The 26,241-nt window shown below is 34.1% G+C and overlaps 1 protein-coding gene across 1 annotated transcript in view; it reads right to left on the bottom strand.

Moving 5' to 3' along the window:
* The window catches only part of LOC101893069 (otoferlin-like), a 159,852-nt gene extending 150,592 nt beyond the window's left edge, over positions 1-9,260 (bottom strand). Inside the window, exon 1 of the mRNA XM_059122189.1 lies at positions 8,808-9,260. Within this exon, the coding sequence (XP_058978172.1) occupies positions 8,808-8,886 (79 nt within the window). The 5' untranslated portion in view covers positions 8,887-9,260. The remainder of the gene's footprint in view (positions 1-8,807) is intronic.
* Positions 9,261-26,241: the final 16,981 nt, after the last annotated feature.

The following is a 26,241-nucleotide window of genomic DNA, read 5'->3' as shown; positions in this document are numbered from 1 at the left end:
GAGGTACCAGAAAGAATGGTCCTGTCTCTATCGTTTTTATAACAGATCCTGCGTTGATAGAAATAATCAGATGTGCTAAGTCTAAATGGAATCGGATGTTAATTTTGCATCTTATGAGCTTAATGAATGCTCAAAATTTCGACCTTTTGTGTGGGAGGTACCAGAATGAGTGGGCCGATATATTCCATCTTAACACCAGATCTTTGGGATGTGTGAAATTTGAAGGCAATAGGACTCTTACATAATATTTTGTAAGAGTTGTAATTATTGAAAATGTTGACCCTTTGTGGGGGAGGTACTTGATGGAGTGGACCAATATTGTCCATTTATGCTTTTGAACTAACACTGATGCAAATATTAGGATTTGCAAAGTTGGAGCAAAATCGGTTTATCCTTGCCTTTCTGTGCAGCAAAATATTTTTTGAAAATTTCGACATGTTGCCCACATCCGAGCTTGATATAAGTTTGACAAAAATATTATGATGTATTAAGTATGGATCAAATCGGATATTTCCTTTGAGAGTTATCGTGCGCACCAGCCAGACAGACGGACGGAGGGACGGGCATCGCTAGATCGACTCCAAATGTCCTGAAATTGATTTGATCCAAAGAGACCTAGGGTCTAAAATCGTTATTTCGGTAAATCACGTTCTGGCCGTAACAAATAATAGATAGCCTCTATATCTAATGAGGGTATACAAATTAAGAAAAAAAAAAACATCAATTTTCGAATAATTTAAAGCTCGGCGAATTTCTAATACAGCTATTCCAATGGACACCACTACTACTTGGAGTCAACATTTAAAAATCTAAAATAAAAATAAGTTAAAAAGCATTAAGTTCGGCCGGGCCGAACTTTTAATACCCTCCACCGTTCAGAACGAATTTGGAAATTTTCAAAAAATTAAATCCTTAAAAAATTCTGTTAAAATATTAAAAATACCAAATATAGCCGTTATATTGGGGTCTATACGACGTGAACCTACATAGGCATTGTTTGTTATAAGCCATTATCATATTCAAATTCGAAACTTGCAATAAACGGTGAATAATGTAGCTAAAATCATCAAAATATCGTATATAGTGAGGTGCCGTTATATCGGAGCTGTGCGAAGACCTGGACCAGCATAGACAAATTTCTGTCATAGGCTGTGGCATCCATTACGAACTTCAAATACGACAACTCAAACAATTTCGGTGAGTATTGTACCTAAACTCGTCAAAATACCGAATATAGGGAGATACTGATATATGGGGGCTATACGAAGACCTGGACATTTCATGTGAATAATGACGCTAAAATCATCAAAATACGGAATATTGGAAGGTATCGTTATATGGGGACTATACGAAGACCTGGACCTGCATAGACAATTTTCCGTCACAGACTGTAGTTCCCATTACGAACTTAAAATACCAATTTTGAAACAATTCCGGTTAATAATGTCGCTAAAATCATCAAAATACCGAATATAGGGAGGTGCCGTTGTATGGGGGCTATACGACGACCTGGACCTGCATAGACAATTTTTTGTCTTAGGCTGTAGTTCCCATTACGAACTTAAAATACCAAATTTGAAACAATTCCGGTGAATAATGTCGCTAAAATCATCAACATACCGAATATAGGGAGGTGCCATTATGTGGGGGCTATACGAAGATGTGGACCTGCACAGACAATTTTCTGTCATAGCCTGTAGTATCCATTGCGAACTTCAAATGCGAAATTTGAAACAATTCCGGTAAATAATGTCGCTAAAATCCTCAAAATACCGAATATAGGGGGTACCGTTATATGGGGGCTATATGAAAACGTGGACCTACATGGTCCATTTACGAATTTAAATTTGCCTACTGGCAAGATAAAGATGTGTGCAAAATTGTAGCCTTCTATCTCAATTCGTTCGAAAGATAGCTTATGTGTGGGAGATATCAGACGGACATCACTAAATCGACTTAGAATTCGGCCTTGGTCAAGAATATATTTACTTTGTTGGGTCTGGCATGAGTATTTCGAGTAGTTACAAACGGAATGACAAAGTTAATATATCCTCCACAGCATGGTGGAGGTTATAAAAAACATAAGTTATATAGCATAAAATTTTTATATTTTTGTGATTTGAGACGCTGTCCAATACCTTGTCTGGAAGAATCATTGTCTCATTTTCTTTTATAAGACATCTGTTAATGAGTAATTAGAAGGTCATTAAACAAATACTAGCATTCAAACCCTTTGAAAACACTACAGCTTATTTATTTCATCTAATTTTGTTTTTATTTAACATTAAAATATCTTCTGCAACCCTTCAAAAACAGTTTTATATTTATGTGCCTTATATATTTTATTTTCTCCTACTAGATACATGAATATATCTACCACGACACTTTTGCAACATTATGTACTAATAATAACCTAGAAGCTCAGAAATACACACCCATACACACATAGTACATTCTTCCGTGAAGGACCAAAAACGTCCATTAATATCCATGAAGGATATTTTCAACAACTTTGCAATGGCGGATTTTTGTTTTTCTCTTTTCTTTTTGGTGGACACAAAAGGGACTGACTAACTTTCACTCACTCACTTGGGCATTGAATGGTGTGAATGACACAAGCATCATGTTCCGTAAAAGTTGAAATATTTTTGAGCTGAAAGATATATAGTTTTTCTTCTTCTTTTTGTTTGTTTTTGTTTCTTGCCTTCCATTCATGATGAACTTGAACAAAAGACGAAAATTTTTTGACATTTATTTTATTGATGTCTTAAAATAGTTTCAGGTACTGGCATTACTTTTTATGGCTCGGAAGAAGATCAAGTGCAGAAGTGTATGATTTTAAGTGCCATCTCATTATAAAATGCTTGCATGAATGGTGTCAGCTATTTGTGTTCTCTTTGGAATGCTTCATGAGAAGCAATATTTTATGTCATGAAAAATAAAGTTTTTTAATGTGCGTTCAGTCTAATGTGTGGGGGTGTGACAAACTAATTGTGTAGTTTTAAGAAACTAAATGCAAGAGAGATTCATGATATTTGGGAGACATGTTAGGAAAACTTTAGATTGTGTAGGTTGTTTTTAGGAATAAATTACAGTGGTACGTAATTCGAATTTCTTGGTCAAAAAACCATTTATGTCATCACCAAAATGTCAAATATTAATGGAGTTTGATTGTAAACTATCCACAATAAGGTAACCAAAAAACTGGGTCAACTATTTTAAGGTATGGGTGTGGAGTGCTTCTAAATACGCCTATTTATACCCTGCACCACATATGTCTTTGTGCATTTGATTGTAACATGGAGAAGGAAGCGATATAGATCCATAGTTACTTTTGATGATCTTCATAGAATAACTTTCTGTGTCGATCTATGCATGTCAGTCCGTCCATGTATTTTGGTGAACAAAATGCAGGTCGCATTTTTGATCCGATTGAGATGAAATTGTTCAAATAATATTTGTTTGGCCCAAGGGCGGACCCCTTTTGAAATAGGTGTTATTCGAATTAGATTTAGAAAAAGCTCCCATATATCTTCAATCGATTTCGGTTTAATTGTGCACTAAATGGCCAATATCAGTCGAAATGACCTGCATTTTGGCACATCCGACCGAGCTTAGTCTAGAAGTAAGTACATCAAATTTGTGGAGAATCGGTTCAGATATAGCTATAGCTTCCACATATGTGTTTTATCTGAGTTTGGGTCTAATTGCGTAATATGCACTCCACAAAAATTATATTTGGTACCATATAACTTCTAGAGCTTAAAAATATTTCTGTTAAATCTTATCGAGATCTGTTCAGATTTGGATATAACTCCCATATATATCCTCATCCGATATAAGGTTTATTGAACTCCAAATGGCTAACATCAACCCAAATGACCTGAATTCCGACTGAAAATCGGTTTACATATAGCTATAGCTCCCATATATATGTTTTATCTGATTTATCCCTCATAAGCATAATATGCACTCTGCACCAATTGTCTTTGGTATAAGATATCAGACACAGTTCTGAAATAAGTGTTTGAAATACTGTCCAGATCGGTTCAGATTTGGATATAGCTCCCACATATATCTTTATCCGATTTTCAGTTCATTGTGCACTAAGTCGATAATATAAGCTAAAATGAACTGAATTTTGGCACTTCCGACGGAATTCAGCCTAGAAACTAGAATTTCAACTCTTGGGTGAAAATCGGTTCAGATATGTCTATACTCCCACAAATTTCATCCGATTTGATGTCAATTCATACGTAATATGTACTTCCCAAAAATGATATTCGATACTGGAAGTCAGATCCAGCACTGTGGCGGCCGGAAAGTACTCAATAATAATTTACTTTAAAAATATTATTTTTATGTGATCAAGTCATCTTTGATTTTGTATTTTTCTTTTTTCGTCAAGTTAGCCTTGACTTTCAGTTTTTGTATTTGGTGACAACAAAATAATTTTTACATTTTCTAGAGAGTTCTATTTTGTCTTTTGGAAATTAAACATTAAACTAAAAAAATTAAATTGTTGTGGCCAAATACAAAAACTGAAAGTCAAGGCTAACTTGACGAAAAAAGAAAAATACAAAATCAAAGATGACTTGATCACATAAAAATAATATTTTTAAAGTAAATTATTATTGAGTACTTTCCGGCCGCCACACCTATACCAAATTTTATCGAGATCGGTTCAGATTTGTATATACCTTCCATATACATCTTCATCCGATTGTACAGTTATTGTTCACCATATATGTAATATCAGCCTAATTTAGATAAGGTTTTACATATTCAAACGAATTTTTCCATTTGCTGAAAAACGTCCGGTATATCTATTGATCTAATATGGTATGATTTGGTATGATCTACTTCACAAAAATTCCCAATATAAACTTTTTTGTTATGTGCTCTACTAAATACGGATAGTGATGTAGGGTAAAGTCAGACCTGCCCGACTTTTGACCTTTCCTTACTGTTTTTTTTTTTTTTTTTTTTGCAAAAATGCATTTTTGTATAATTTATTCATTGAAACTGGTTCACTAAATATTCCTTAAATGATCCATACAACTATTCGCCAAAATCAAAGATTACGGCTATGATAAACCTTTAAAATGACCCTTGAAATATTCGTAAAAACGGTCAAAACAGATAATACCTTAGAAATTTTCCTTGAAAAATATTCTTACTCTTGAATAATACTCCTTAAAAGTATTCAAAGCAAAACGACAATTATGACTCCTTAAAAAGTTGTGTTTAAACAATATTCTTAAATCTTTAAATAAAGCCATGAATAATATTCTTAAAAATCCAAAAAGGTAAAAGCTTCGAGAACTATGATCATCCTTTAAATATGGTCTATAAAATATACTTAAAAACACACGATTAAAGCTTGGAAAGTCCTTCAAAAAATTCTAAAAATCCAAATCCTAAAAATCCCCGATAATCCTTTAAAGGTAATTAAACTCTAAAATCCGCGATACAAATAAAAAAAATACCGCTTAAATTAAAACCTTTATACGAAGACGAGATGCTGGATAAGTAATATTTTGTAATAGGCTGTAGTAACTATTTCGAACTTCAATTCCGGTAAATAATGTTGCTAATAAGGGGAGGTACCGTTGTATGGGGGCTATATTAAAACGTGGACCTTCATAGATAATTCTCTGTCAATTGTTGTAGTACCCATTACGAACTTAAAATACGAAATTTCCGTTAAAAATATGTCGCGAAAATCCTGGAAATACTAAATATCTCGGGGTAGCGTTATATGGGTGCTATACTAAAACGTATACCTATATAGACAATTCTTTTCCAGGGGGTAAAGTAATCAGAGGGAACTCTTTGTGTGGATTTTCAGACTATTCCATTAAAAAATGCGGCTAAAATCATCAAACTACCGAATATAATAATAAACTACCGATATAGCCTACTTGAGCTGCCTGCAGACCAAAAACATATCGGTGCAAATTTAAAACTTCCTATCTATATTCGTTTTGACTCTAGCGTGATTACAATAGGCGGACAGGGCTAACTCGTCTCACAATTTTACGCTGATCAGGAATATAGAAAAAATTTACAAAATTATATCCTTATCGAAAGAATAATTTTATACCCAATAATACAATTATTCTTTTTATAAGTAACAAACGGAATGACGAACTTAGTATACCCTTGTGATTACAGCCCTTATAACCTCTTAAAAATATAATTAAAAATTCAAGATTGGAGCCCATACAGCTTTTGAAAAATATTAATAAAAATCCACCGTCCACTAATAAACATTAAAAATCCGCGACTAAAGCCCTAATACTACTTCTGAATTATTCCTTCAAAAATTTTATCACAAAATCTACGACTGGAGCTCCGACTGTCCTTAAAAATTGATTAAAAATCACTTTTAATTTTTGTCATAAGAGTTAATTTTAAATAGCTCCTCGGAAAACTATCCCCAGACTAAAACCGAAAGAACTGATAAGTATTGGTTACTATTTTCGAAACCATAGTATACCCTGCCTTGACCCCTTTTAAACTGTGCCATCTTTCTCCTTTAATAAATAAACGTGGTTTTTAAATAAACGATAATTATTTTTTAACAACAAAATCATATCCTTGAACAAATGTCCTTGACAAAAAAAGAAAAAGAAAGAAAGTCTTAAAGTCGGGCGGGACCGACCGATCGAATGAACAATTTATATGGGAGCTATAGCTATACCTGAACCAATCTTCACCTGAACCAAAATTCACATACTAGCTTCTAGACTCAATTCGGTCGTAAGTGCCAAATTTCATCCCATTTGGGCAAATATTAGACGTTTGTTGCACAATAAAAGGTACATCGGAAGAAGTTATATATGGGAGATATATCCAAATCCGAACCGATCTCGATAAAATTTAGCAAATGTATTTCTGAGCTGTATTTGATATATTTCCCCAAATATTGTTGTTACAGAGTGCATACTACGGCTGCGGAGCACAAAAACAACAAATCGGATGAACAATATATATGGGAGCTATAGCTATATCTGAACCGATCAAATTTGGCATACTTATTTTCAGGCCTAATTTGGTTGTGTGTGCAAAATTCCATACTATTCGGGCTGATATTACACGTTGGGTGTACAATAAAAAGCAAATCGGACGAAGATATATATGGGAGCTATATCTAAATTTGTACCGATTATTTCCAATTTCAATAGGGTTCGTTCTTGGGCCAAACAAATTATTTGTGCAAAACTTCATCTGGATCGGGTAATAAATGCGAACTGTACTTTGTTTACAAAAATACATGGAACGGCGGACAGACGGACCGACATGAATAAATCGACCCAGAGTGTCAATATTTTAATTAGTACACGTTTGCCGCCCTGGAAATCCTTCAAAAATAGTCCCCGAAAAATATTATTTAAAAATCCACGATTACAGCGGTAATAATCCTTTTATCATGGTCCTTGGAAAATATTAGTCAAAAGTTACGATTGGAGGTCCAATATTTCTTCACGAATATTATTAGAAATACACGATAAAAGTACTAATAATTCTTCAAAATTAACTCTTGAAAAATGGTATTGAAAATCTGTGATTTCAGCCCTATTAAACTTTTAAAAACAAGCCCTTGAAAATATAATTAAGAAATTCAGTACCGGAGCTACGAGATCTTTTGAAAAATATTAATAATAATCCACTGTTGCAGCACTAAAAATCCTTCAAAAATAAAAATAATATCCGCGACTACAGCCCTAATAATGCTTTCAGATTAGTTAATCAAAATTATTATTACAAAATCCATGACTGGAGCTCCGACTGTCCATGAATATTTTATTAAAAATCAAATCCATGACAATCCTTCCTTCCACGACTGTTGGAACATTCCTTGAATAATCATGGAAAAATAGCCCTTGAAAAATAGCCCTTGAAAAAATATAAAAAAACAAGTAAGCAAAGGCTACAGTCGTGTGGGGCCGACCATATGATGCCCTACAACACTGCAATATGTTCGAAGCCCCTTTATGTCCAAATCCATTTTGGAAGTTTTCGCTTTTGAAATTATGTCACGGAGCACTGCCCACATATTACCCTTAGAATTTTTAGGGACATTTGCTCAATATTTACGCACTCCGTCGTGTTTTGCGATAATATCCAAAATCAAGAGGCCCCTCTGTATCTCTAAATTTAGACTCATCTATATGATCTTCTTGTCTACGATATTTGGCTATATTCGTCAACGAAATCAGCAAAAAAAAGCAGAAGTTCGCCTTCTGTGTAAGTAATGTTTGTATTTTTTCAAAAGTAGTGGTCCATTCTACCCGCTGTCCTAAACTCTAACTTCACGCTAGATTTCGTGTCTATTGGTTTCTATTTATGATCTTTATAACGGCTGCAAAAAATAGCTAGAAATAATACATAGCTAGATCGACTCAGCTCGGCGATATAGGAAGATCCATATATACTTTCCTGTGGGGGAAACCAATATTTCGAGGTGTTACATAATTTTTTGTCCAATCAAACTTATAATACCCCCAACACATAGTGTTGTAGGGTATAAAAAAATCACAAATTTAACTCTGTTAATCCTCGAAAAAAAGTTTTTAAAAATTTACAATTATAACTACCAACATCCTGCTTTTCACATCCCCTTTAATACGAGTCGGGAGAGTCCTGCCGAACTCGGGGAAACCTATTGCGTAGCAAATCGAAAACTGTTAGATTTCGTCAAATACAGTCACCTTATGTAATGATTAAACCCCGATGAGCTTGTTGTACTTAAATTATAAATATAATTAAATAAATAATAATAAAAACAAACTTTTACTCACCTCGAAATTCCACTCGTGCTATGAGATTCGATTTGGCTTTGGGCACTTGAAACTGTATAACTTTTATGGTCAACGACATCTTGAGGTTTTTTTTTCCTTTGGGGCCGATGATATATTTGTTGGTATTGTTGTTGTATTCTCTAAATGTTGTTTATTGCTTTTTAATTTGTTTTGAACAAATTGGTGTAGAAATGTTATTTTAACTTGGTGTTGTTGGTGTTGATTTTATTTTTGTAAAACTTCTGTTTTAAAAATGTTTGTAGGAGGCTGTGGTTGAGATGTTGAGTTTCAAGAAGTTATTTCACACTTGAAATATCTCAAATGAACTTTTGATATTTGTAGTAAAATATTGCTTTGTTGGGTTTCCATTTGATGGTATTATTGTGTGTTGAGTGAATGCGTGTTAGTATTATTTTAAACAGACAACATTTGCCTTTTTCTCTCTATGTGATGAATTGAGTCTGGAAAAAAAGTAGAAAAAATAGAAGTTTGTACAATTAATGCCATTCAAAAGGGGAATAAAATAATGTTGTTTAAAATGTTCTTAAATTTTGACATAATGTGTTTTAAATTGTTTAGCTTTGCCTTGAAGGGATCAAATAAAATGTATTTTTTTTTGGAACATTTCCGAATTTCTTCCATTATATTTTACACATTTTATTGTTGTTTGTGTATTGTCCTTCTTATGTTTCGGGATTACAGAAATCCTTTTAGCTTAAAACCATTATGTGAACTGTGCCAGCAATAAAAATCTCACATTGTTTTTAAAGGATTTATTTAAGCAGGATTACCATGTCACTACTGAAATAAATACATTTACACATATGTGTGTGTACATGTACACATGTAAGTGAACTAATGTTTCGCGTGTCTACATGCGGGCTTAACGCTATAGAGAACTTAAAATAAATATTTAATATTTTAGAGAAAAAAAAAAACAACATTTGTGTTTAGTTGAACATTTTATCTTGCTACATTGAAAAAAATATTTTTTTTATAAAGACTGGAAATTAACTTTAATATTGTCAATATACCTCCGAATTTGCGGAATTTTCCAACAAAATGGCCGGTAATTTGACATTTCGGCAGTAAGTAGCTATTGGCTTTGATTTCAATTATCAAAGCTATAGTCGTGGCGTTTCAAAAGATCACCAGAACCGTAATATTTACCTTTTTATACCCTCCACCATAGTATGGAGGGTATATTAAGTTTGTCATTCCGTTTGTAACACCTCGAAATATACATTTTAGACCCCACAAAGTGTATATATTCTTGATAAGCATAAAATTCGATGTCGATTTATCAATGTCCATCCGTCCGTCTGTGGAAATCACTCTAGTTTCCGAACGAAATGAAGTAGGTTGATAAACTTTTACTCAAATGTGTACTATGTCTGCAGGACTTTTGATATTGAAAGGCCCACGTCTTCGTATAGCCCCCATATAACGGTACCTCCCGATATGCGGTATTTTGATGATTCTAGCTACATTTTTTACCGGAATTGTTTCAAATTTAGTGTTTGAAGTTTGTAATAGATACTACAGCATAAAACAGAAAATGGGCCATGTAGGTCCACGTCTTCGTATAGCCTCCATGTAACGGTACCCCCCGATATTACGTATTTTCATGATTTTAACGACATTATTTACCGGAATTGTTTCAAATTTCGCATTTGAAGTTCGTAATGGATATTACAGCCCATGACAGAAAATTTTCTGGGCAGATCCACGTTTTATAACCACCATGGTACCTCCATATATTCCGTATTTTGATGATTTTAGCTATATTATAAACAGATAGATAGACCCTAATATAATAGCTACATTCGGAATTTTTCAGATTCTAACAGAAGTCTTAAGGGATTTTATTGTTTTTGAGAATTGCCAAATTCGTTCCAAATGGTGGAGGGTATTCAAAGTTAGGCCCGGCCGAACTTATAGCTTTTTTACTTGTTTACAGATCATCGGTTCTGTAAAATCGGATTTTGTAGTATGGAGTTGTATTTTGAATATAAGACTACTAAAACTGTTTATTTTGGATTGTTAAAGGACAGATCTAATCAAAGGACATCAAAAAATCATGGATGTTTTTAAGGGACTACCAAAGCTACAGAAGTAGGTTTTATTAAAGACCACCACAAAAATATGAGTTAATGTTTTAAGAGACCACCGGAGCTAAACCCCTGTTGTTTTTAAGGACCAAATACTTTTACTCGTGTATATTTTTCATTCTTTGATGACCGCCAAATCCGTAATCAAAGAATTTTAAAGAACCACACATCATATTATATACAGGGTGAGATGAAAAAACTGCAACCAACTTCAGACTGCTGTCATTTCAAAGCCACTCTTTCGACAGCTGTTAAAATTATTCCAGTGACAGCTCATTATATTGTTTACAAGCGTTCAAAAGCATTTTGGTCGGAATTTTCCAGAAAAAATTATTCGTGATGGAATTCAAACGTCATAAGGTGATTTCTTTATATTTGGCTGGAAAAACCACAAGTGGCTATTGTTAGAGCACTTCAGCATTTAAATGTGAATAAAACTTAGTAGCGTAGCCCGACGTCAAGGAAGTGGACGGAAGAAAACAGCAACATCAGCAGAAATGGTTCGAAAAGTAAAGATGTGATTTGATTGAAACCCGCATCGCAGTGACCGAAAAATGGTTCATGAGCTGAAAATAACGCAATATTCCATTCGGCAAATATTGAAATATGAGCCCATTGAAATTCCAAGAAGTGCAAGAACTTACACCTCTACAGAAAGAAAATAGACACAAAAGAGCTAAAGAGTTTCTTCGCTTGGCCGAAAGTGGTGAACTGCCGAGTTTGGTTTTCTCCGATGAGAAAACATTCGTTGTGCAGCAGTTTGTAAACAAACAAAATGATCGTGTTTACTTGCTAAAGAGGTCAGCTGAAAATGTGCACCTTCGGTTGGCCACCAGAACTCAAGCGCCGGCCATGGTGATGGTGTGGGCCGCCATAAGAGCCGATGGTCACTTTTCGCTTATATTAATCGATTGTGGCATCAGAATAAATGTCGAATATTATCGCGAAAATATTCTGGAGGGTGTATTAATCCTTAGGCACGCAAAAATTTTGGCCGCAGATCTTGGACATTCCAACAGGACTCAGCACCATCGCATTAAGCACGCGTCACCCAAGAATGGTTGCAAAATGAGGTTCCTCGCTTCATTTCCAGAGCACAATGGCCACTAAAATCTCCGGATACCAATCCGTTGGGCTGTTGTGTCGTGAGTATTTTCGAAAGCAAGGTTGGCATTAAAAAATACCGGGAATGGGCCAAAATGCCGCAGAGCAACATTCGAGCAGCGTGTGATGATTTCATTGGCCGTTTGAAGGCTAAAATTCGTTCCAAAGGTGACCAATTCGAACAAATCTAAACTTATTCTAAAATTTAACATTCAATAAAATTAAAAATATGTGAAAATTATGGCGTTAGACTTTGTTGCAGTTTTTTTATCTCACCCTGTATACAAGGATTTTGACAGGATTGCTGTACCGCCAGCTATAATGTTGGATTTTTTAAGGATTGTCAGATCTATAATGTTGCATTTTATAGGAATCCAATGCTTTCTTCGAGAGTTTTAGGGACCGGCTAGTAAGGCAATGTCCCTAAACCGATTTTTAACGGACAATTTGGAGAATCAAGCAGGGTTAAAAATTAAACCCAATTTCTACAAAAGTGCAACTTTAAGGCATAAAAAAGCTATATAATCATTGATTTTTGATGGACCACTAGCGCATTGATGGTGGCATTTTTAAAGAATTCTGTAAAGGTTTTTTTTAAAGAATTCAAGGATTTTTCGTGATTTTTAAGAACCACCATCTTTAAAAACTTTAATACTTTAATGGATTCTTTAAACGAGCACAAGCTTTGTAGTCGATGATTTTTGGATTACCATCAGCGTTATATTTTCTTAAAGGATCCTTCAAAGAACTACCAGCCCCTCAGCTGATGATTTTTCAAAGACTATCAACGCTACAATTGTGAATTGTTGAGGATTCCGTAAAAGTGTAATCGGGGATTATTAAAACAATTTTCTGAAAGGATTCTTAAAGGACCACTTTACTCGCTCTACAATCGTGGATTTTTTAAAGAATTTTAAAAAAAATTTTTGAGGACCATCAATTCCTTATTCGTGTTTTTTACGAATTTTTAAACAACCCCAAGCTCTATAATCGTGAATGTTTAATAGGATTTTTTAAAGGACCACCAGTTCTATGATCGTGGGTTTTTAAAAGGATTCTATGATCGTGGATTTTTAAAAGGATTTTTTGAAAGAATTATTTAATGGCTACCAAGCTCTATAAGCGTGGATTTTAAAAATGTTTTTTTTTTAAGGACCACCAGTTCTATATTCGCGGATTTTTAAAATGATTTTTTGAAAGGAATTGTTAAAGGACGACCAGTTCTATCTTCGATAATTTTTCAAGGGATTCTTTGAAAGGATTTTTTAAAGGACCACCAGTTCTATATATGGGAATGTTTAAAAGGATTTTTAAAGGACCACCAGCTCTATAATCGTGGATTTTAAAAGGATTCTTCAATGGACCACAAGCTCTATTATCGCGGATTTTTAAAAGGATTCTTCAATGAACCACCAGCTCTATAATCGTGGATTTTTGAAAGGAATTTCTGAAATAATTATTGAAAGACCACCAGGTTCATATATTTGGTTTTTAAAAAGGATTGTTCAAGACACCACCAGTTCTATATTCGCGACGAATTATGGCCTTCAAACGGCCAATGAAACCGTCACACGCTGCCCGAATGTTGCTTTGCGGTATTTGGGCCCATTCCCGGCGAAGCTCTTGCTTGAGATGATCGACACAATGGTATTTTTAGTGCCAACCTTGCTTTCCGAAAAACTCCACACACAATAGTCAAACAGATTGGTATCCGGAGATTTTGGTGACTATTGTGCGCTGGAAATGAAGCGAGGAACCTCATTTTGCAACCATTCGTGGGTGGCACGTGCTGAATGCAACGGTTCTGAGTCCTGTTGGAATATCCAAGGTCTGCGGCAAAAATGTTGGCGTGCCTAAGGCTTTAATACACCCTCCAGAATATTTTTGCGATAATATTCGGCATTTATTCTGATGCCACGGTCGATTAATACGAGCGGAGAGCGGCCATCGGCTGTTATGGCGGCGCTTGAGTTTTGGTGGCCAACCGAAGGTGCACATTTTCAGCTAACCCCTTTGGCAAGTAAACACGATCATTTTGTTTGTTTACAATCTGCTGGACAACCAAGGTTTTCTCATCGGAGAAAACCAAATTCGGCAGTTCACCACTTTCGGCCAAGCGAAGCAACTCTTTAGCTCTTTTAAGTGTAGTTTCTTTCTGTTGCGGTGTAAGTTCTTACACTTTTAAGAATTTCAATGGCTTTACCTCGACCTCATTTTTCAATATTTGCCGAATGGAATAATGCGATATGTTCAGCTCTAGAGCCATTTTTCCGCCACTGCGACACGGGTTTCGATCAAGTCGCTTCTTTACATTTCGAATCGTTTCAGTTGCTGTTGCTGTTTTCTTCCGTCCACTTCCTTGACGTCGGGCTACGTATCACGGTAACGAGCGATGGTACGAGACTCAAAAGATTTATTCACATTTAAATGCTGGAGTGCTCTAACGATAGCCACTTGTTGTTTTCTAGCCGAAATATAAAAAAATCACATTATCACGCTTGAATTCCATCACGAATAACTTTTTCCTGGAAAATTCTCACCAAAATTCTTTTGTACGCTTTTAAATAATATAAAGTGCTGTCACTGGAATAATTTTAACAGCTTTCGGACGAGTGGATTGGAAATGACAACAGTCTGAAGTTGGTTGCAGTTTTTTCATCTCACCTTGTATTTTGTACTTTTTTCGTAGCAAAGGCATACGATTTGTAATGCTTTCTATAACTAACCGACAATTCCACGTATAATTAAAAATCTATAGCTCTTACTAAAAACCCAATGCCAGAGGTTTTGGATTTTACAAAAAGGTACTATCTTACTAATTTTTTTGCATTCACATTTTTTACCTTGAACATAGTAGGGTACTTACAAAATATTCACAAAAGAAAAAATACCAAAAATTTGTTTGCTCGCTTGCGAGAATAAATTCTGGGAATTTTTTCAGTTATGTTTATGTCAGATTATGGCACATGTGTGTGTTATTCTCTTTCCACCAAAGTTAAAATATGCCAAGTACGAACAAACATCAGTTTATTTTATCCATTTAATGTGTGCTTGTGTGTGTCTTCTCTTTATTTCATCCCAAATTTATGATTGTTATTTTCCAGTGCAATTATTTCGTGACAGTATTTTTTTGAGAGGAAAATGTTATGTTATCTTTAAATAACTGAAAAATATAAATATATGAACAAACAAAATTCTCAGAGGAAAATATTAAAAAGTTTAGGGAAGTTAAGTAAGCCACGAAAATTATCTAAACATTTAAACATAACATAAAAGTACACAATCCAGTAAACATTTAAAGAGGGATGTACATACATCTATAGTGTAAAGTAATTGACTGACTGACTTAAGGTTTCATCAACGCCCACACGAAACGACTGAAGCTAGAATCTTGAAATTATGGTTGACGGTCACTCTTGTTTCGAAGGTGTTTCGGGAAATTCGTATCAGAACGGTACGAAAATTATTAAAAGTTACTAAATATGGTAGCCATTGTAATTGAGGAAACAATAGAGCCAGATCTCTTTAATTTGGAATAAGGGTCACTGATGAAGTGTATAATAGATGTACCAAAGGGTTTTTGGAAATTCGCACCATATGTCTTGAAAAAGTACTAAAATGTACCACATTTGCTACCCTTTCATATCATTTCGTACGATTAGAGCTAAAAACTTAAGATTTGGAATGGGAATCAAGGTTGAGGAGTAGAGTCGATGTAAGAAGATAGTTTTGGGTGTGTGTATTCATGTATACGAAAAGTACTTAACGGTACTAAATTTAGAACAACTTTAACTTGGAGGAACGGATAGTACTGTAATCCTGAAATTTGAAATGTACATTGTTGGAGGAGTATAGGATTGGGATATGGGGGAAGTTTTTTTTTAAATTTGTACAAATGTAGGCGAAATTTGTTTAATGGTACTAAATTTGTACAATTTCGATTTGGGTGAACTGATAGAGCTGGAATGCTGAAATTTGGAAATGAGATTAATATTGCATTATAGGAATAAGGAATGTAGGTAATTTTGGAAATTCGAACTTATGTTTGCTAAATAATACTAAATTTGGTATATTTTAAATTTTGGGAGAGCCGATAGAGCTGGTAACTTGAAATTTGAAAATAATATTACTGTCGGAGTTTAGGATTAGTATTAGGAAGTACTTTTGGAAATTGGTACATATATTTACTTAAATGTAGTCAATTTGGTACAATTAGGATTTGAGTGATTTGGCTGGCATCCTGAAATTGGGAAACAAGATTTCTATTGGATTGTATGATGCGGGTTGTTTTAGAAATTTGTATTTATGTTTATTAAATGGTACTAAATTTAGTACAAATTGGAACTGTGGTAATCGGAATTCCAAAATTTGGAAATGAGATTTATATGGAATTGTATGATTGAGGTATGAGGTAGGTTTGAAATTTTGGAGTGTAGGTTTGAGGTATGTAGGAAGTTTTAGAAATTCGTACTTATGTGAACTTAATTTGGTACATTATGAATTTGTGTAAACGAATAGGGCTGGAATCCTGAAATATGGAACTAGGATTACGATTTAAGTGTAGCATTGGGGTATGTACTAAATAATACTAAGTTTAAACAGCTGAAGCCAGAATTTTGAAATTTTGCTAGGTTTTCTGAAAAACGTACTAAAAGGGTACGAAAAGAACTGAAATGTACTAACAATACAATACTTTGTATTGGACAAATGGAATGATGTACCGAAAGGGTTTTCTGAAATTCGAAATTTATTGCTACTAAAATTTTTAAATGGTACAGTTTGGTAGTTGGAAATTAAATTTGACATATGAAGGTGTTACTCAAAATGTGTACTAATTGTTCAAATTATAATTTTTGGTAAGTGAACGGATGAAGCTGGAATTTTGAAAATTTTTAGGTAGGTTTGTGGTAAGGATTTGGTTTTGGAAATGAGGGCTACAATTGCACTGAAAGCACTAAATAGTAACATATTTGGTACAGTTTGGTATTAGTGTTGAAATTTGAAATTTGCTATTAACGTCGCTGTTCGTGTATAGCCTGGATGTATGGAGTTGGTTTGTGTACTATAATTATATGAAAAGTATTCAATGATACTAAATTTTTTTCTTTGTACGAAAAGTATTAAATAGTACTAAATTTGGTATTGGATGAAGGAATAGACAAATAGGCCATCCTGAAAGTTCATATTGAGGTCTTTGTTGGTATCTGGTTTTTGTGATAGAAATGTGGTTCTGCAAATGTGTACTACAAGTGCACGAAAAGTACTAAATAGTAATATATTTGGTACAATTTGGTATTGAGTGAGCAGATAGTGCTTGAAATCTAAAATTTGGTATTAGGGTCACTCTTTATGTACAACCTGGAGGTGCTTTTGAAAATGTGTACTATAATTGTAGGAAAAGTACTGAATCGAACTATATCTGGCATTGTGTGAAGGGATAGAGATAAAATTCAGAGGTGTGATATTTAGATTGCTGAACATTTTCCTGTTTGAGATATGGAGGTGGTTTGGAAATGTGTACTAAAATTGTACGTAATTGTACTAAATGTGGTATTGGATAAAGGGGTAGGGCTGGAATTCTCAAATTTTATATTGAGGTATCTGCAATTGCGATATGGATGCGATCTTGACTGTAATTGTATTAAATGTACTAAATTTGGTATTGGGTGAAGGAATAGAGTCGAAATCCCGAAATTTGATGTTCAATTGGTATCTAGGACTGAAATAAAAATGCTGCTTTTTTAATATGTGTAATTGTACGAAAACTATTAAATTGTACTAAATTTTGATCTTGATAACTTTTGGCAGATAGGATTGAGATGAGTCCTAAAATTATACGATAAATATTAAATGCTACTAAATTTTGAATAATATATAAAACCTTGAAATTCTGAAAATTTAGTACGGTGTAGGTTCTAATTAAATTTTTTTTCTCAAAAGTGAACAAATTTTGCATTGGCTTAAAACAAATTGTTGAAGCTAATCTAACATTTTAAGGTGGACTTTTCGCTGACAAAGTAGCGGGCACGTGCCTTGCCGCGCCTAATTTTCTGGCTACCTTTCTTGTTGTATATTTACTTTAAAACTTATGAACATTTTGAATTACAGACGTAATAATGCGGTAGGGTAAAGGAAATTGACGCACTTAACTTTTACCCAAAACTTTTCAGTGGATAAAGATAATTTGAAATTCGCGATTAGATAGTACTAACGATATTTCCATTAACGATTTAATCCTCAGAAACAGTTCTACAAAACATGGTGGTAAGGGTAAGGGTTACAAAAAAAAAAAAAAAAAAAATGCACAAAGACATAGTGAATTTTTTTTCGTAACATGGAGAAGGAAGCGAGATACTTTTGAGGATCTTCATAGACTCACTTTCTGAATCGATTTATGCATGTCAGTCCGTCTGTCTTTATATTTTTGTGAAAAAATTGCAGACGTATTTATTATTTGATTGAGATGAAATTTTCCAAATAATATAATAAGGACGAACCCTATTGAAATTGGTGAGAATCGGTTAAAATGTAGATATAGCTCCCATGTATATTTTCAAACGATTTTGGGGTATTCGTGCACCAAATGACCGATATCAGTCCAAATGACCTAAATTTTGGCACATCCAAAATAATTCAGTCTAGAAGCAAGTACATAAAATTTGGTTAAAATTGTTTCAGTTATAGCTACAGCTCCCATATACATGTTTCATCCGATTTGGTGCTTAAGTCCCTCACATTTTGAATATGTACCTCGCCAGAATAATATTTTGTACCAGTTATCAGATACAGCCCTGAAATACCTCAGTCAAATTTTACCAAGATCGGTTCAGATTTGGATATGGCTCCAATATATATCTTCAACCGAATTCGGGTTAATTGTGCACCAAATGGCTAATATCAGCCCAATTGGATTGAATTTTGGCGAGTACGACTGAATTCTTCTTATCACCAGTACTTTAAATCGGTTCAGATACAGCTATGCTCCCATATATATGTTTCATCTGATTTGGTGTTTAAGTCCCTCACATTCGTAATATGAATTCGACAACAATGATATTTGGTACCAATTATCAGATACAGCCCAGAAATACGTCTGCCAATTTTTTTTAAGATTGCTTCAGATTTGAATATAGCTCCCATATATGAGTCTTAAACCTATTTCGAATTAATCGATTAATTGTGCACTAAATGGCCAATATCAGTCCAAAAGTCCTGAATTTCGGAACATCCGAACGAATTAAGACTAGATCAAATTTGGTGAAAATCGATTTAGATATAACTTTAGCTCCCATATATATGTTTCATCCAATTCGGTCTTTAAGTCCTTCATATTCGTAATATCCATTCGACTACAATGATATTTGGTACCATATCTTATAGAACTCGGAAATACATTTGCCAAATTTTATCGAGAACGGCTAAGATTTGAACATAACCACAATTTTTCACGAAAAATTTGATTATTACTCAGTCTTTGTACTTCAGAATGTATGAAATATTTTCCATATACATCCACGCTTTCCCACAGCCGCACATATAACCGTACTCTAACTACACAGTATTTTTAGGATACATTTTTCAAAAAAGTTGATTTAAATAGGGTATTCGATGTTCACTGGATCACTGTAGCAGACAATTGTCCAAATAGATCCATGTTCTCCTTTCTCCTTTTACGAAATTTTGTTTATGTAGGTTTTTTGTCTTATTAAGTACATTTGCTGTTTAAAATGGAGCTTGCTCGAATATTGAATTTCTATATATTTTTTTAAAGATATTGTTGACCTCATGGTTGAGGGTATTAAAAATTCGTCCCGACCGAACTTAATGTTGCCTTGACTTGTATTTGTACAACCTTTTATTTGAATGCCATTATGCGAATACTTTCTCTATAAAATAGCTGAAATATATACATATGTGTGAACATATAAGCATGTGAATTCTGAGAAGCTTTTAAATTATTAATGATATTTGTGCAATTACCTTCGAAAATTGCGAAGGTGTAGAAAGAAAGCCGTTTGAATGATATTTCGATAAAGTGAATTTCAAATTCTCAAAATCGATGAAGGGTAAACCCTACAAAAAAAAAAAAAACTAAGAAGTTCTCTTGATGAAACTATTACTTTCTATTTATTCACTGTTCTCCATCACTGCATAGCAAAGCTATTTCAAAATTCAATTGCAAGCAATATTTTTTCTCCTACTCCTTCCTATCGCAGTGACATTGAATGATTGCCCATTCCTTTCTGCAATGTAATCATGACTTTTGCAAATGTTAACATTTCCCATTTTTCATTCCTCATTCACTTGTAAATTCTGTAAATTTCCTTTGGATGTAAACAAGGATAAGTTGCAAGTTTCTTCTCCTTTGTTTCAAACAAAATGTTGCATTTAACATTTTTGCACATTACAAAGCGTATTTTCTTGGTTGCCTGTGTTGCGTGCCTTGTCGTGGGATTTTAGTAAAATCATTTATGTGTTGCTTTTTAACAAGGTCCTCCGGCGAAACACCAACAACCACTAAATACTTTTGAAGTATTTTTATATATTTTTTTTAAATTACTCCAACCCCCGCCCACTAAAATACTTTCACTTTGTTAAGCAAAAGAATTACAAGTTAAATTAATTAAAAGCAAACATGCAAAGGTGTCCCACGAAGTAACCAATATTTTTGAACGTGCAGAGAGGGAGAGAGGGCGCACTACATTCATTTATGAATGTGAAAAACACTTTCACATGAAACTGTAACCTGTCCTCAAAACCTTCAGTTGGAAATGAGGTGAAGGTGCCTGTTGAATAAAAACCACAATTGATGCTTATCACTTAATATCATTTACATGGTATTAAGTGGTTTGCTTCATGGAAAGAGAGACATACTTGAATTAACGGAATTGGAAAATATTGCCAGGTTTGCGGGAGTGATATAAAGGTAATTGGCATAAAACGTACATCACTCCCAGGTAGGAAGACCATTTTTTGCTGAAGCTAGAATCTTGGATTTTGCACGAAGGCCAGTCTTTGTGCGTAGGCATGTGATAAGGCTGGGTTTTTGGAAATTCGTACCAAAAGGGTACGAAAAGTACTAAATGTTCTAAAATTGAAAACTTTGAATTGGACAAATAAAATGAGCTAGAATTCTGAAACTTGGAATCAGAGTCATTAATGAGTGGCAGGATAGATGTGCCAAAGAGATTTTGGAAACACGAACTTTAAGGTCACGAAAAATTTTAAAATGATATTAAACTTCTAGAATGGTTTAGGGTGAATGGATGAAGTTGGCATTGGTGGATGGTAGGTTTGTGATAAAGAGTTGGTTTTGGAAATGTGTACTACAAGTGTCAAATGATACCAAATTTGGTATTGAGAGAAGGTTTAGGATTTGATACTGAGGTCTCTGTTGGTATCTGGAATTCAGATATGAAGGCGGATTTTGGACATGTGTACCATATTATAGTAGTAGTATAGTATTAAATTTGGTATTGGGTGAAGGAATAGAGCTGAAATATTGTTAGTGTCTGTAGTTAAGATATGGAGGTGGTTTTGGAAATGTATGATATAATTTTTCGAAAAGTACTAAGTGGTACCAAATTGAGTATTTCGTGAAGAAATAGGGCTGAAATCCTGACATATTGATGAGGATGTGGAAAAAGTTTATCAGGAAGCAATTTTAGTAGATTTTTTTTTTATAAAATCAAGCCTTTAAGAAAGCCTTAACGATATGGTTTTTTTAAAAACCGTTAATTTTGGTTCCAAAAAATGATTGATTTGAAAAATTACGATTTTTACTTAGAAATACCCTTTTCAAAACACACACTATTTCTAAAATCCTAAATTCTTGTCAGAAAGCCCATAAAACACAATTCTTACAAAATCTACGTTTATTTATTTTGGAGTTCTTGAAATGTTGTTTTAAGAATACCTTAAAAAATCCTCCAAAAAATTAAAAAATACAACTTTTAAGAAGAACATCCTTGGAAACCTTGGAAACTACAGGGTGAGATGAAAAAACTGCAACCAACTTCAGACTGCTTTCATTTCTAAGCCACTCGTCCGACAGCTGTTAAAGTATTCCAGAAGAAAACAGAAACATCAAGAGTAATGATTCGAAAAATGAGGAAGCGACTTGATCGAAACCCGCGTCGCAGTGGCCGAAAAAGGGCTCGAGAGTTGAACATATCGCAATATTCCATTCGGCAAATATTGAAAAATGAGCTCGGGGTAAAGCCATTGAAATTCCAAAAAGTGCAAGAACTACACCGCAATAGAAAGAAAATAGACTCCAAAGAGCTAAAGAGTTGCTTCGCTTTGCCGAAAGTGGTGAACTGCCGAATTTGGGTTTCTCCGATGAGAAAACATTCGTTGTCCAGCAGTTTGTAAACAAACAAAATGATCGTGTTTACTTGCCAAAGAGGTCAGCTGAAAATGTGCACTTTCAGTTGGCCAACAGAACTCAATCGCCGGCCATGGTGATGGTGTGATGGCCGCCATAAAAGCCGATGGTCGCTCCTATTATTTTTTTGTTATCGCAAAAATATTCTGGAGAGTTTATTAAAGCCTTGCGCACCCAAACATTTTGGCCGCAGACCTTGAACATTCCAACAGGACTCAGCACCATCGCACTCAACGCGCGCTACCCAAGAATGGTTACAAAATAAGGTTCCTCACTTCATTTCCAGCGCACATAGCCACCAAAATCTCTGGATACCAATCCGTTGGACTATTGTGCAAGGTTGGCACTAAAAAATACCAAAGTGTCGCCCAGAATGGGTCAAAATATCACAGAGCAACATTCCGGCAGCGTGTGACGGTTTCATTGGCCGTTTGAAGGCCATAATTCGTGCCAAAGTTACAAACTCGAACAAATCTAAACTCATTCTAAAATTTTATGCTATTTGCGATATTTTTGCTTTCATACAATAAAATTTAAAAAAAACAATGTACATTGAGGCTTTAGTTATCTATGGACAGATTTTCACCAAATTTTACATAGTATTATGGAGGGTATATTAAATGTGTCATTCCGTTTGTAACACCTCAAAATATACATTTTAAAATTCTATGTCGATGTCCGTCCGTCTGTGGAAATCAGTCTAGCTGCCGAACGAAATGAAATAGGTTGAGGTGCACGCCTTCGTATAGCCTACATGTTACGGTTCCTCCCGATATTCGGTATTTTGATAATTTTTGCGACATTATTCACCGGAATTGTTTCAAATTTGGTATTTGAAGTTCGTAATAGATACTTCAGCCTATGACAGAATATTGGAGGTCGACGTCTTTGTATAGCCCGGCGACATTCGCAAATGGATATTGTAATGACTTATGCAGGTCCACGTCGTCGTATAGACCCTAATGTGACAGCTACATTCGGTATTTCTAAGATTTTAACAGAATTTTTGCAAATCGCAAAATTTGTTCGAAATGGTGGAGGGTATTCAAAGTTCTGCCCGGCCGAACTTACAGCTTTTGCACTTATTTCTAGGGTCAATTTGGTTGTATGTACCAAAATCATTAAAAGGTATAAAATATGGTACCCTTTGTATTCAAGGAAGCAGTAGATCTAGAACTCTTAAATTCGGAATGAGGATCACTGATGGAGTGTATGGTAAATGTACCAAGGGTTTTTGGGAATTCGCTATATTAGTGCAAGAAAAGTACTAAATTTGGTACCATTTTGTATCATGGTTAGTGCTAAAAACTTGAAATTTGCAATGTAAATCAAGGTTGAGGAGTAGATTGAATGCAAGGAGGTAGTTTTGGAAGTGTGTGCTCATGTATACGAAAAGTACTAAATTAAGTACAAGCTTGAATCCTGAAATTTGAATCTGACATTATTGGAGAAGTAAAGGATTGAGATATGGAGGAAGTTTTCGAAATTTGTACTTATGTACTAAATTTGTTACAATTTAGATTTGGGTGCACCGATAGAGCTGGAATTTGGAAAAATTAATATTTTATTGGGTGTAGGGATAGGGATATCAAATTTTGATATTGAGGCTTCTGTATCTAGAACTAAGATGTGGAGTTAGTTTTGGAAATGTGTACTCAAATCGTAGGAAAAGTACTAAACAGTACTAAATGTGCTAAAAACCTGAAGTTTGATATGGATGTAAGAGAGAAGAAGCTGGTTTTGCAAATGTGTCTGTTGTTGAGATACGGAAATTGTTTTGAAAATGCGTACTATAGTTGTTCGAAAAGCACTAATAGAGCTAAAATCCTGTAATTTATTACAGATGTCACTATTGGTGTCTGTGTTCAAGGTATGGAGGTGGTATTGGAAATGTGCACTAAAATTTCTCGAAAAATACTAAGAGAATCCCAAAATTTGATATTGAGGTATCCCTTGGTATCTTGTGGTTTTTTTGCAAATGCGTACCATTAATGTTCTAAATGGTACTAATTAAGGATCAAGGATGGAGAGATGTGGATGTTTTGGTATGGATGCCACTGTTGGTGCCTGGGGTTGGGATTTGGAGGTGGTTTTGGATATGAGCACTGCAATTGTACTAAATATAGTAATGAGGCAAATTACAGAGCTGAAATCATAAAATTTAAAATTAAGGTCACTGTTGGTATCTGAGGATGGGATCTGGTGGTGCTTATGCAAATGCGTACTATAATTGTTCGAAAAGTACTAACTGGTACTAATTTTTGATCATTGTTGGTATCTAGGATGGAGAGATCTTTATTGTTATGGTGATGCGTACTAAATGCCACAAAATTTTGGTATTTGGTGAAGGCATAGAACCTGTTGGTTGCTAGGATTTATATGGTTACCAATTGTTATTATGAAAAGACATCGATATAGTTTTGGAGAGAAAAATTGGATGTGGTCCATTGTGTTCTGGTTCTACCAATATCCTTCTTTGCAACCTCCAAATGAAAGATTTTGTAGACTTTTTGGTGTAAAAGGTCAAAAAGTTTCCTATTATTATTTGCGAAAAATTAAAAACTTGAATAACATATAAACCTTTAAAGTCCGAAAATTTAGTACGATGTATGAAGTTTTGATTACAAAATATTGTCAAAAAAAAAAAAAAAAAAAAAAACAAATTGCGAATCTTGAGTACTTGAAAGGCATATCACGAACTCTTAGAATGGATCTAAAATTTTAAGGTGGACCTTTCGCTGATGAAGTAGTGGGCACTTGCTACTTCCACATATAAATAGATATGTGGGTGTAAAATTGCCTCATACAAATATTTATATATAATTTGATTTATTGTATTTACCTACAAGAAAAGTAAAGGCACGATTCATACCGAAAACAGACACCCACTTTGCTAGGTCATGTCTGTTGATTATGAATTAGAGCTTTATTTCCAAAATAAGAAATTTTTCGGATCCACCACCTTAAAACTATTTCCAAATTATATGGGAAAAATGTCACAAACACGCCCTTGATTTACTTATAATAGCTACCAGATTTAACACCAATATTGAATTTAATAACTACTCCATTGTTGAACATTTTTTTTCCTGTTTGACATTCTCATAATGGAATGTGATTAGTAAAAACAGTGTTTGCACTTTGTTTGGTCTAGTCATTTGATTAGTGATTAAACGAAAAAATTACTTTATTTGTTTGTTATTGATTTTTCATATTTCCAACAAATAAATGCTCTGATTAGCTAGCTACAGAAAAAAGTTGTTGAATATTGAATAATAAGCACAAAAAAATTTCACATATTCATGCATATGGAAATGAAACTTTTTATGAGATTAAATCATGAATACACATGTGATTTGAGGTATTTCATATTTTATTATTTTGCAAGGTCATGATAATTTAATAATAATACCGGCTTTTCTATTTTTATTTCAGAACGAAATGTGTTTGTGGAATAAAGGTAAGAGGTCGAATGTATATTAGATACAAATATAACATATAATGTATAATTTAATAAAATTTCCTAGAAATGTAGGAGAAACCTTATATTTTGACATAACATAAGTCAAAATATATTTAGATAATCGAACATTATTGAGACCAGAAGGAGTGGACCCATATCCGAACTCGATATAAGTTTTATAATAATATTACGATGTACCAAGTTTGTACCAAGTCGGATACTCCCTTCGAGAGTTATCATGTGCACCAACAAGCCAGACAGACTGACGGTCATCGTTAGATCCAAATGTCCTGAAACGGTCCAAAGAGAACTTGACCGAATCAAATGATATATACTCTCTCTAGTTATATGACTGAGGGTATAAAATGG

The sequence above is a fragment of the Musca domestica genome, unplaced genomic scaffold (genome assembly GCF_030504385.1).
Source record: "Musca domestica strain aabys unplaced genomic scaffold, Musca_domestica.polishedcontigs.V.1.1 2, whole genome shotgun sequence".
Taxonomy (NCBI): Eukaryota; Metazoa; Arthropoda; class Insecta; order Diptera; family Muscidae; genus Musca; species Musca domestica.
This window is presented reverse-complemented; position numbering and strand designations above follow the sequence as displayed.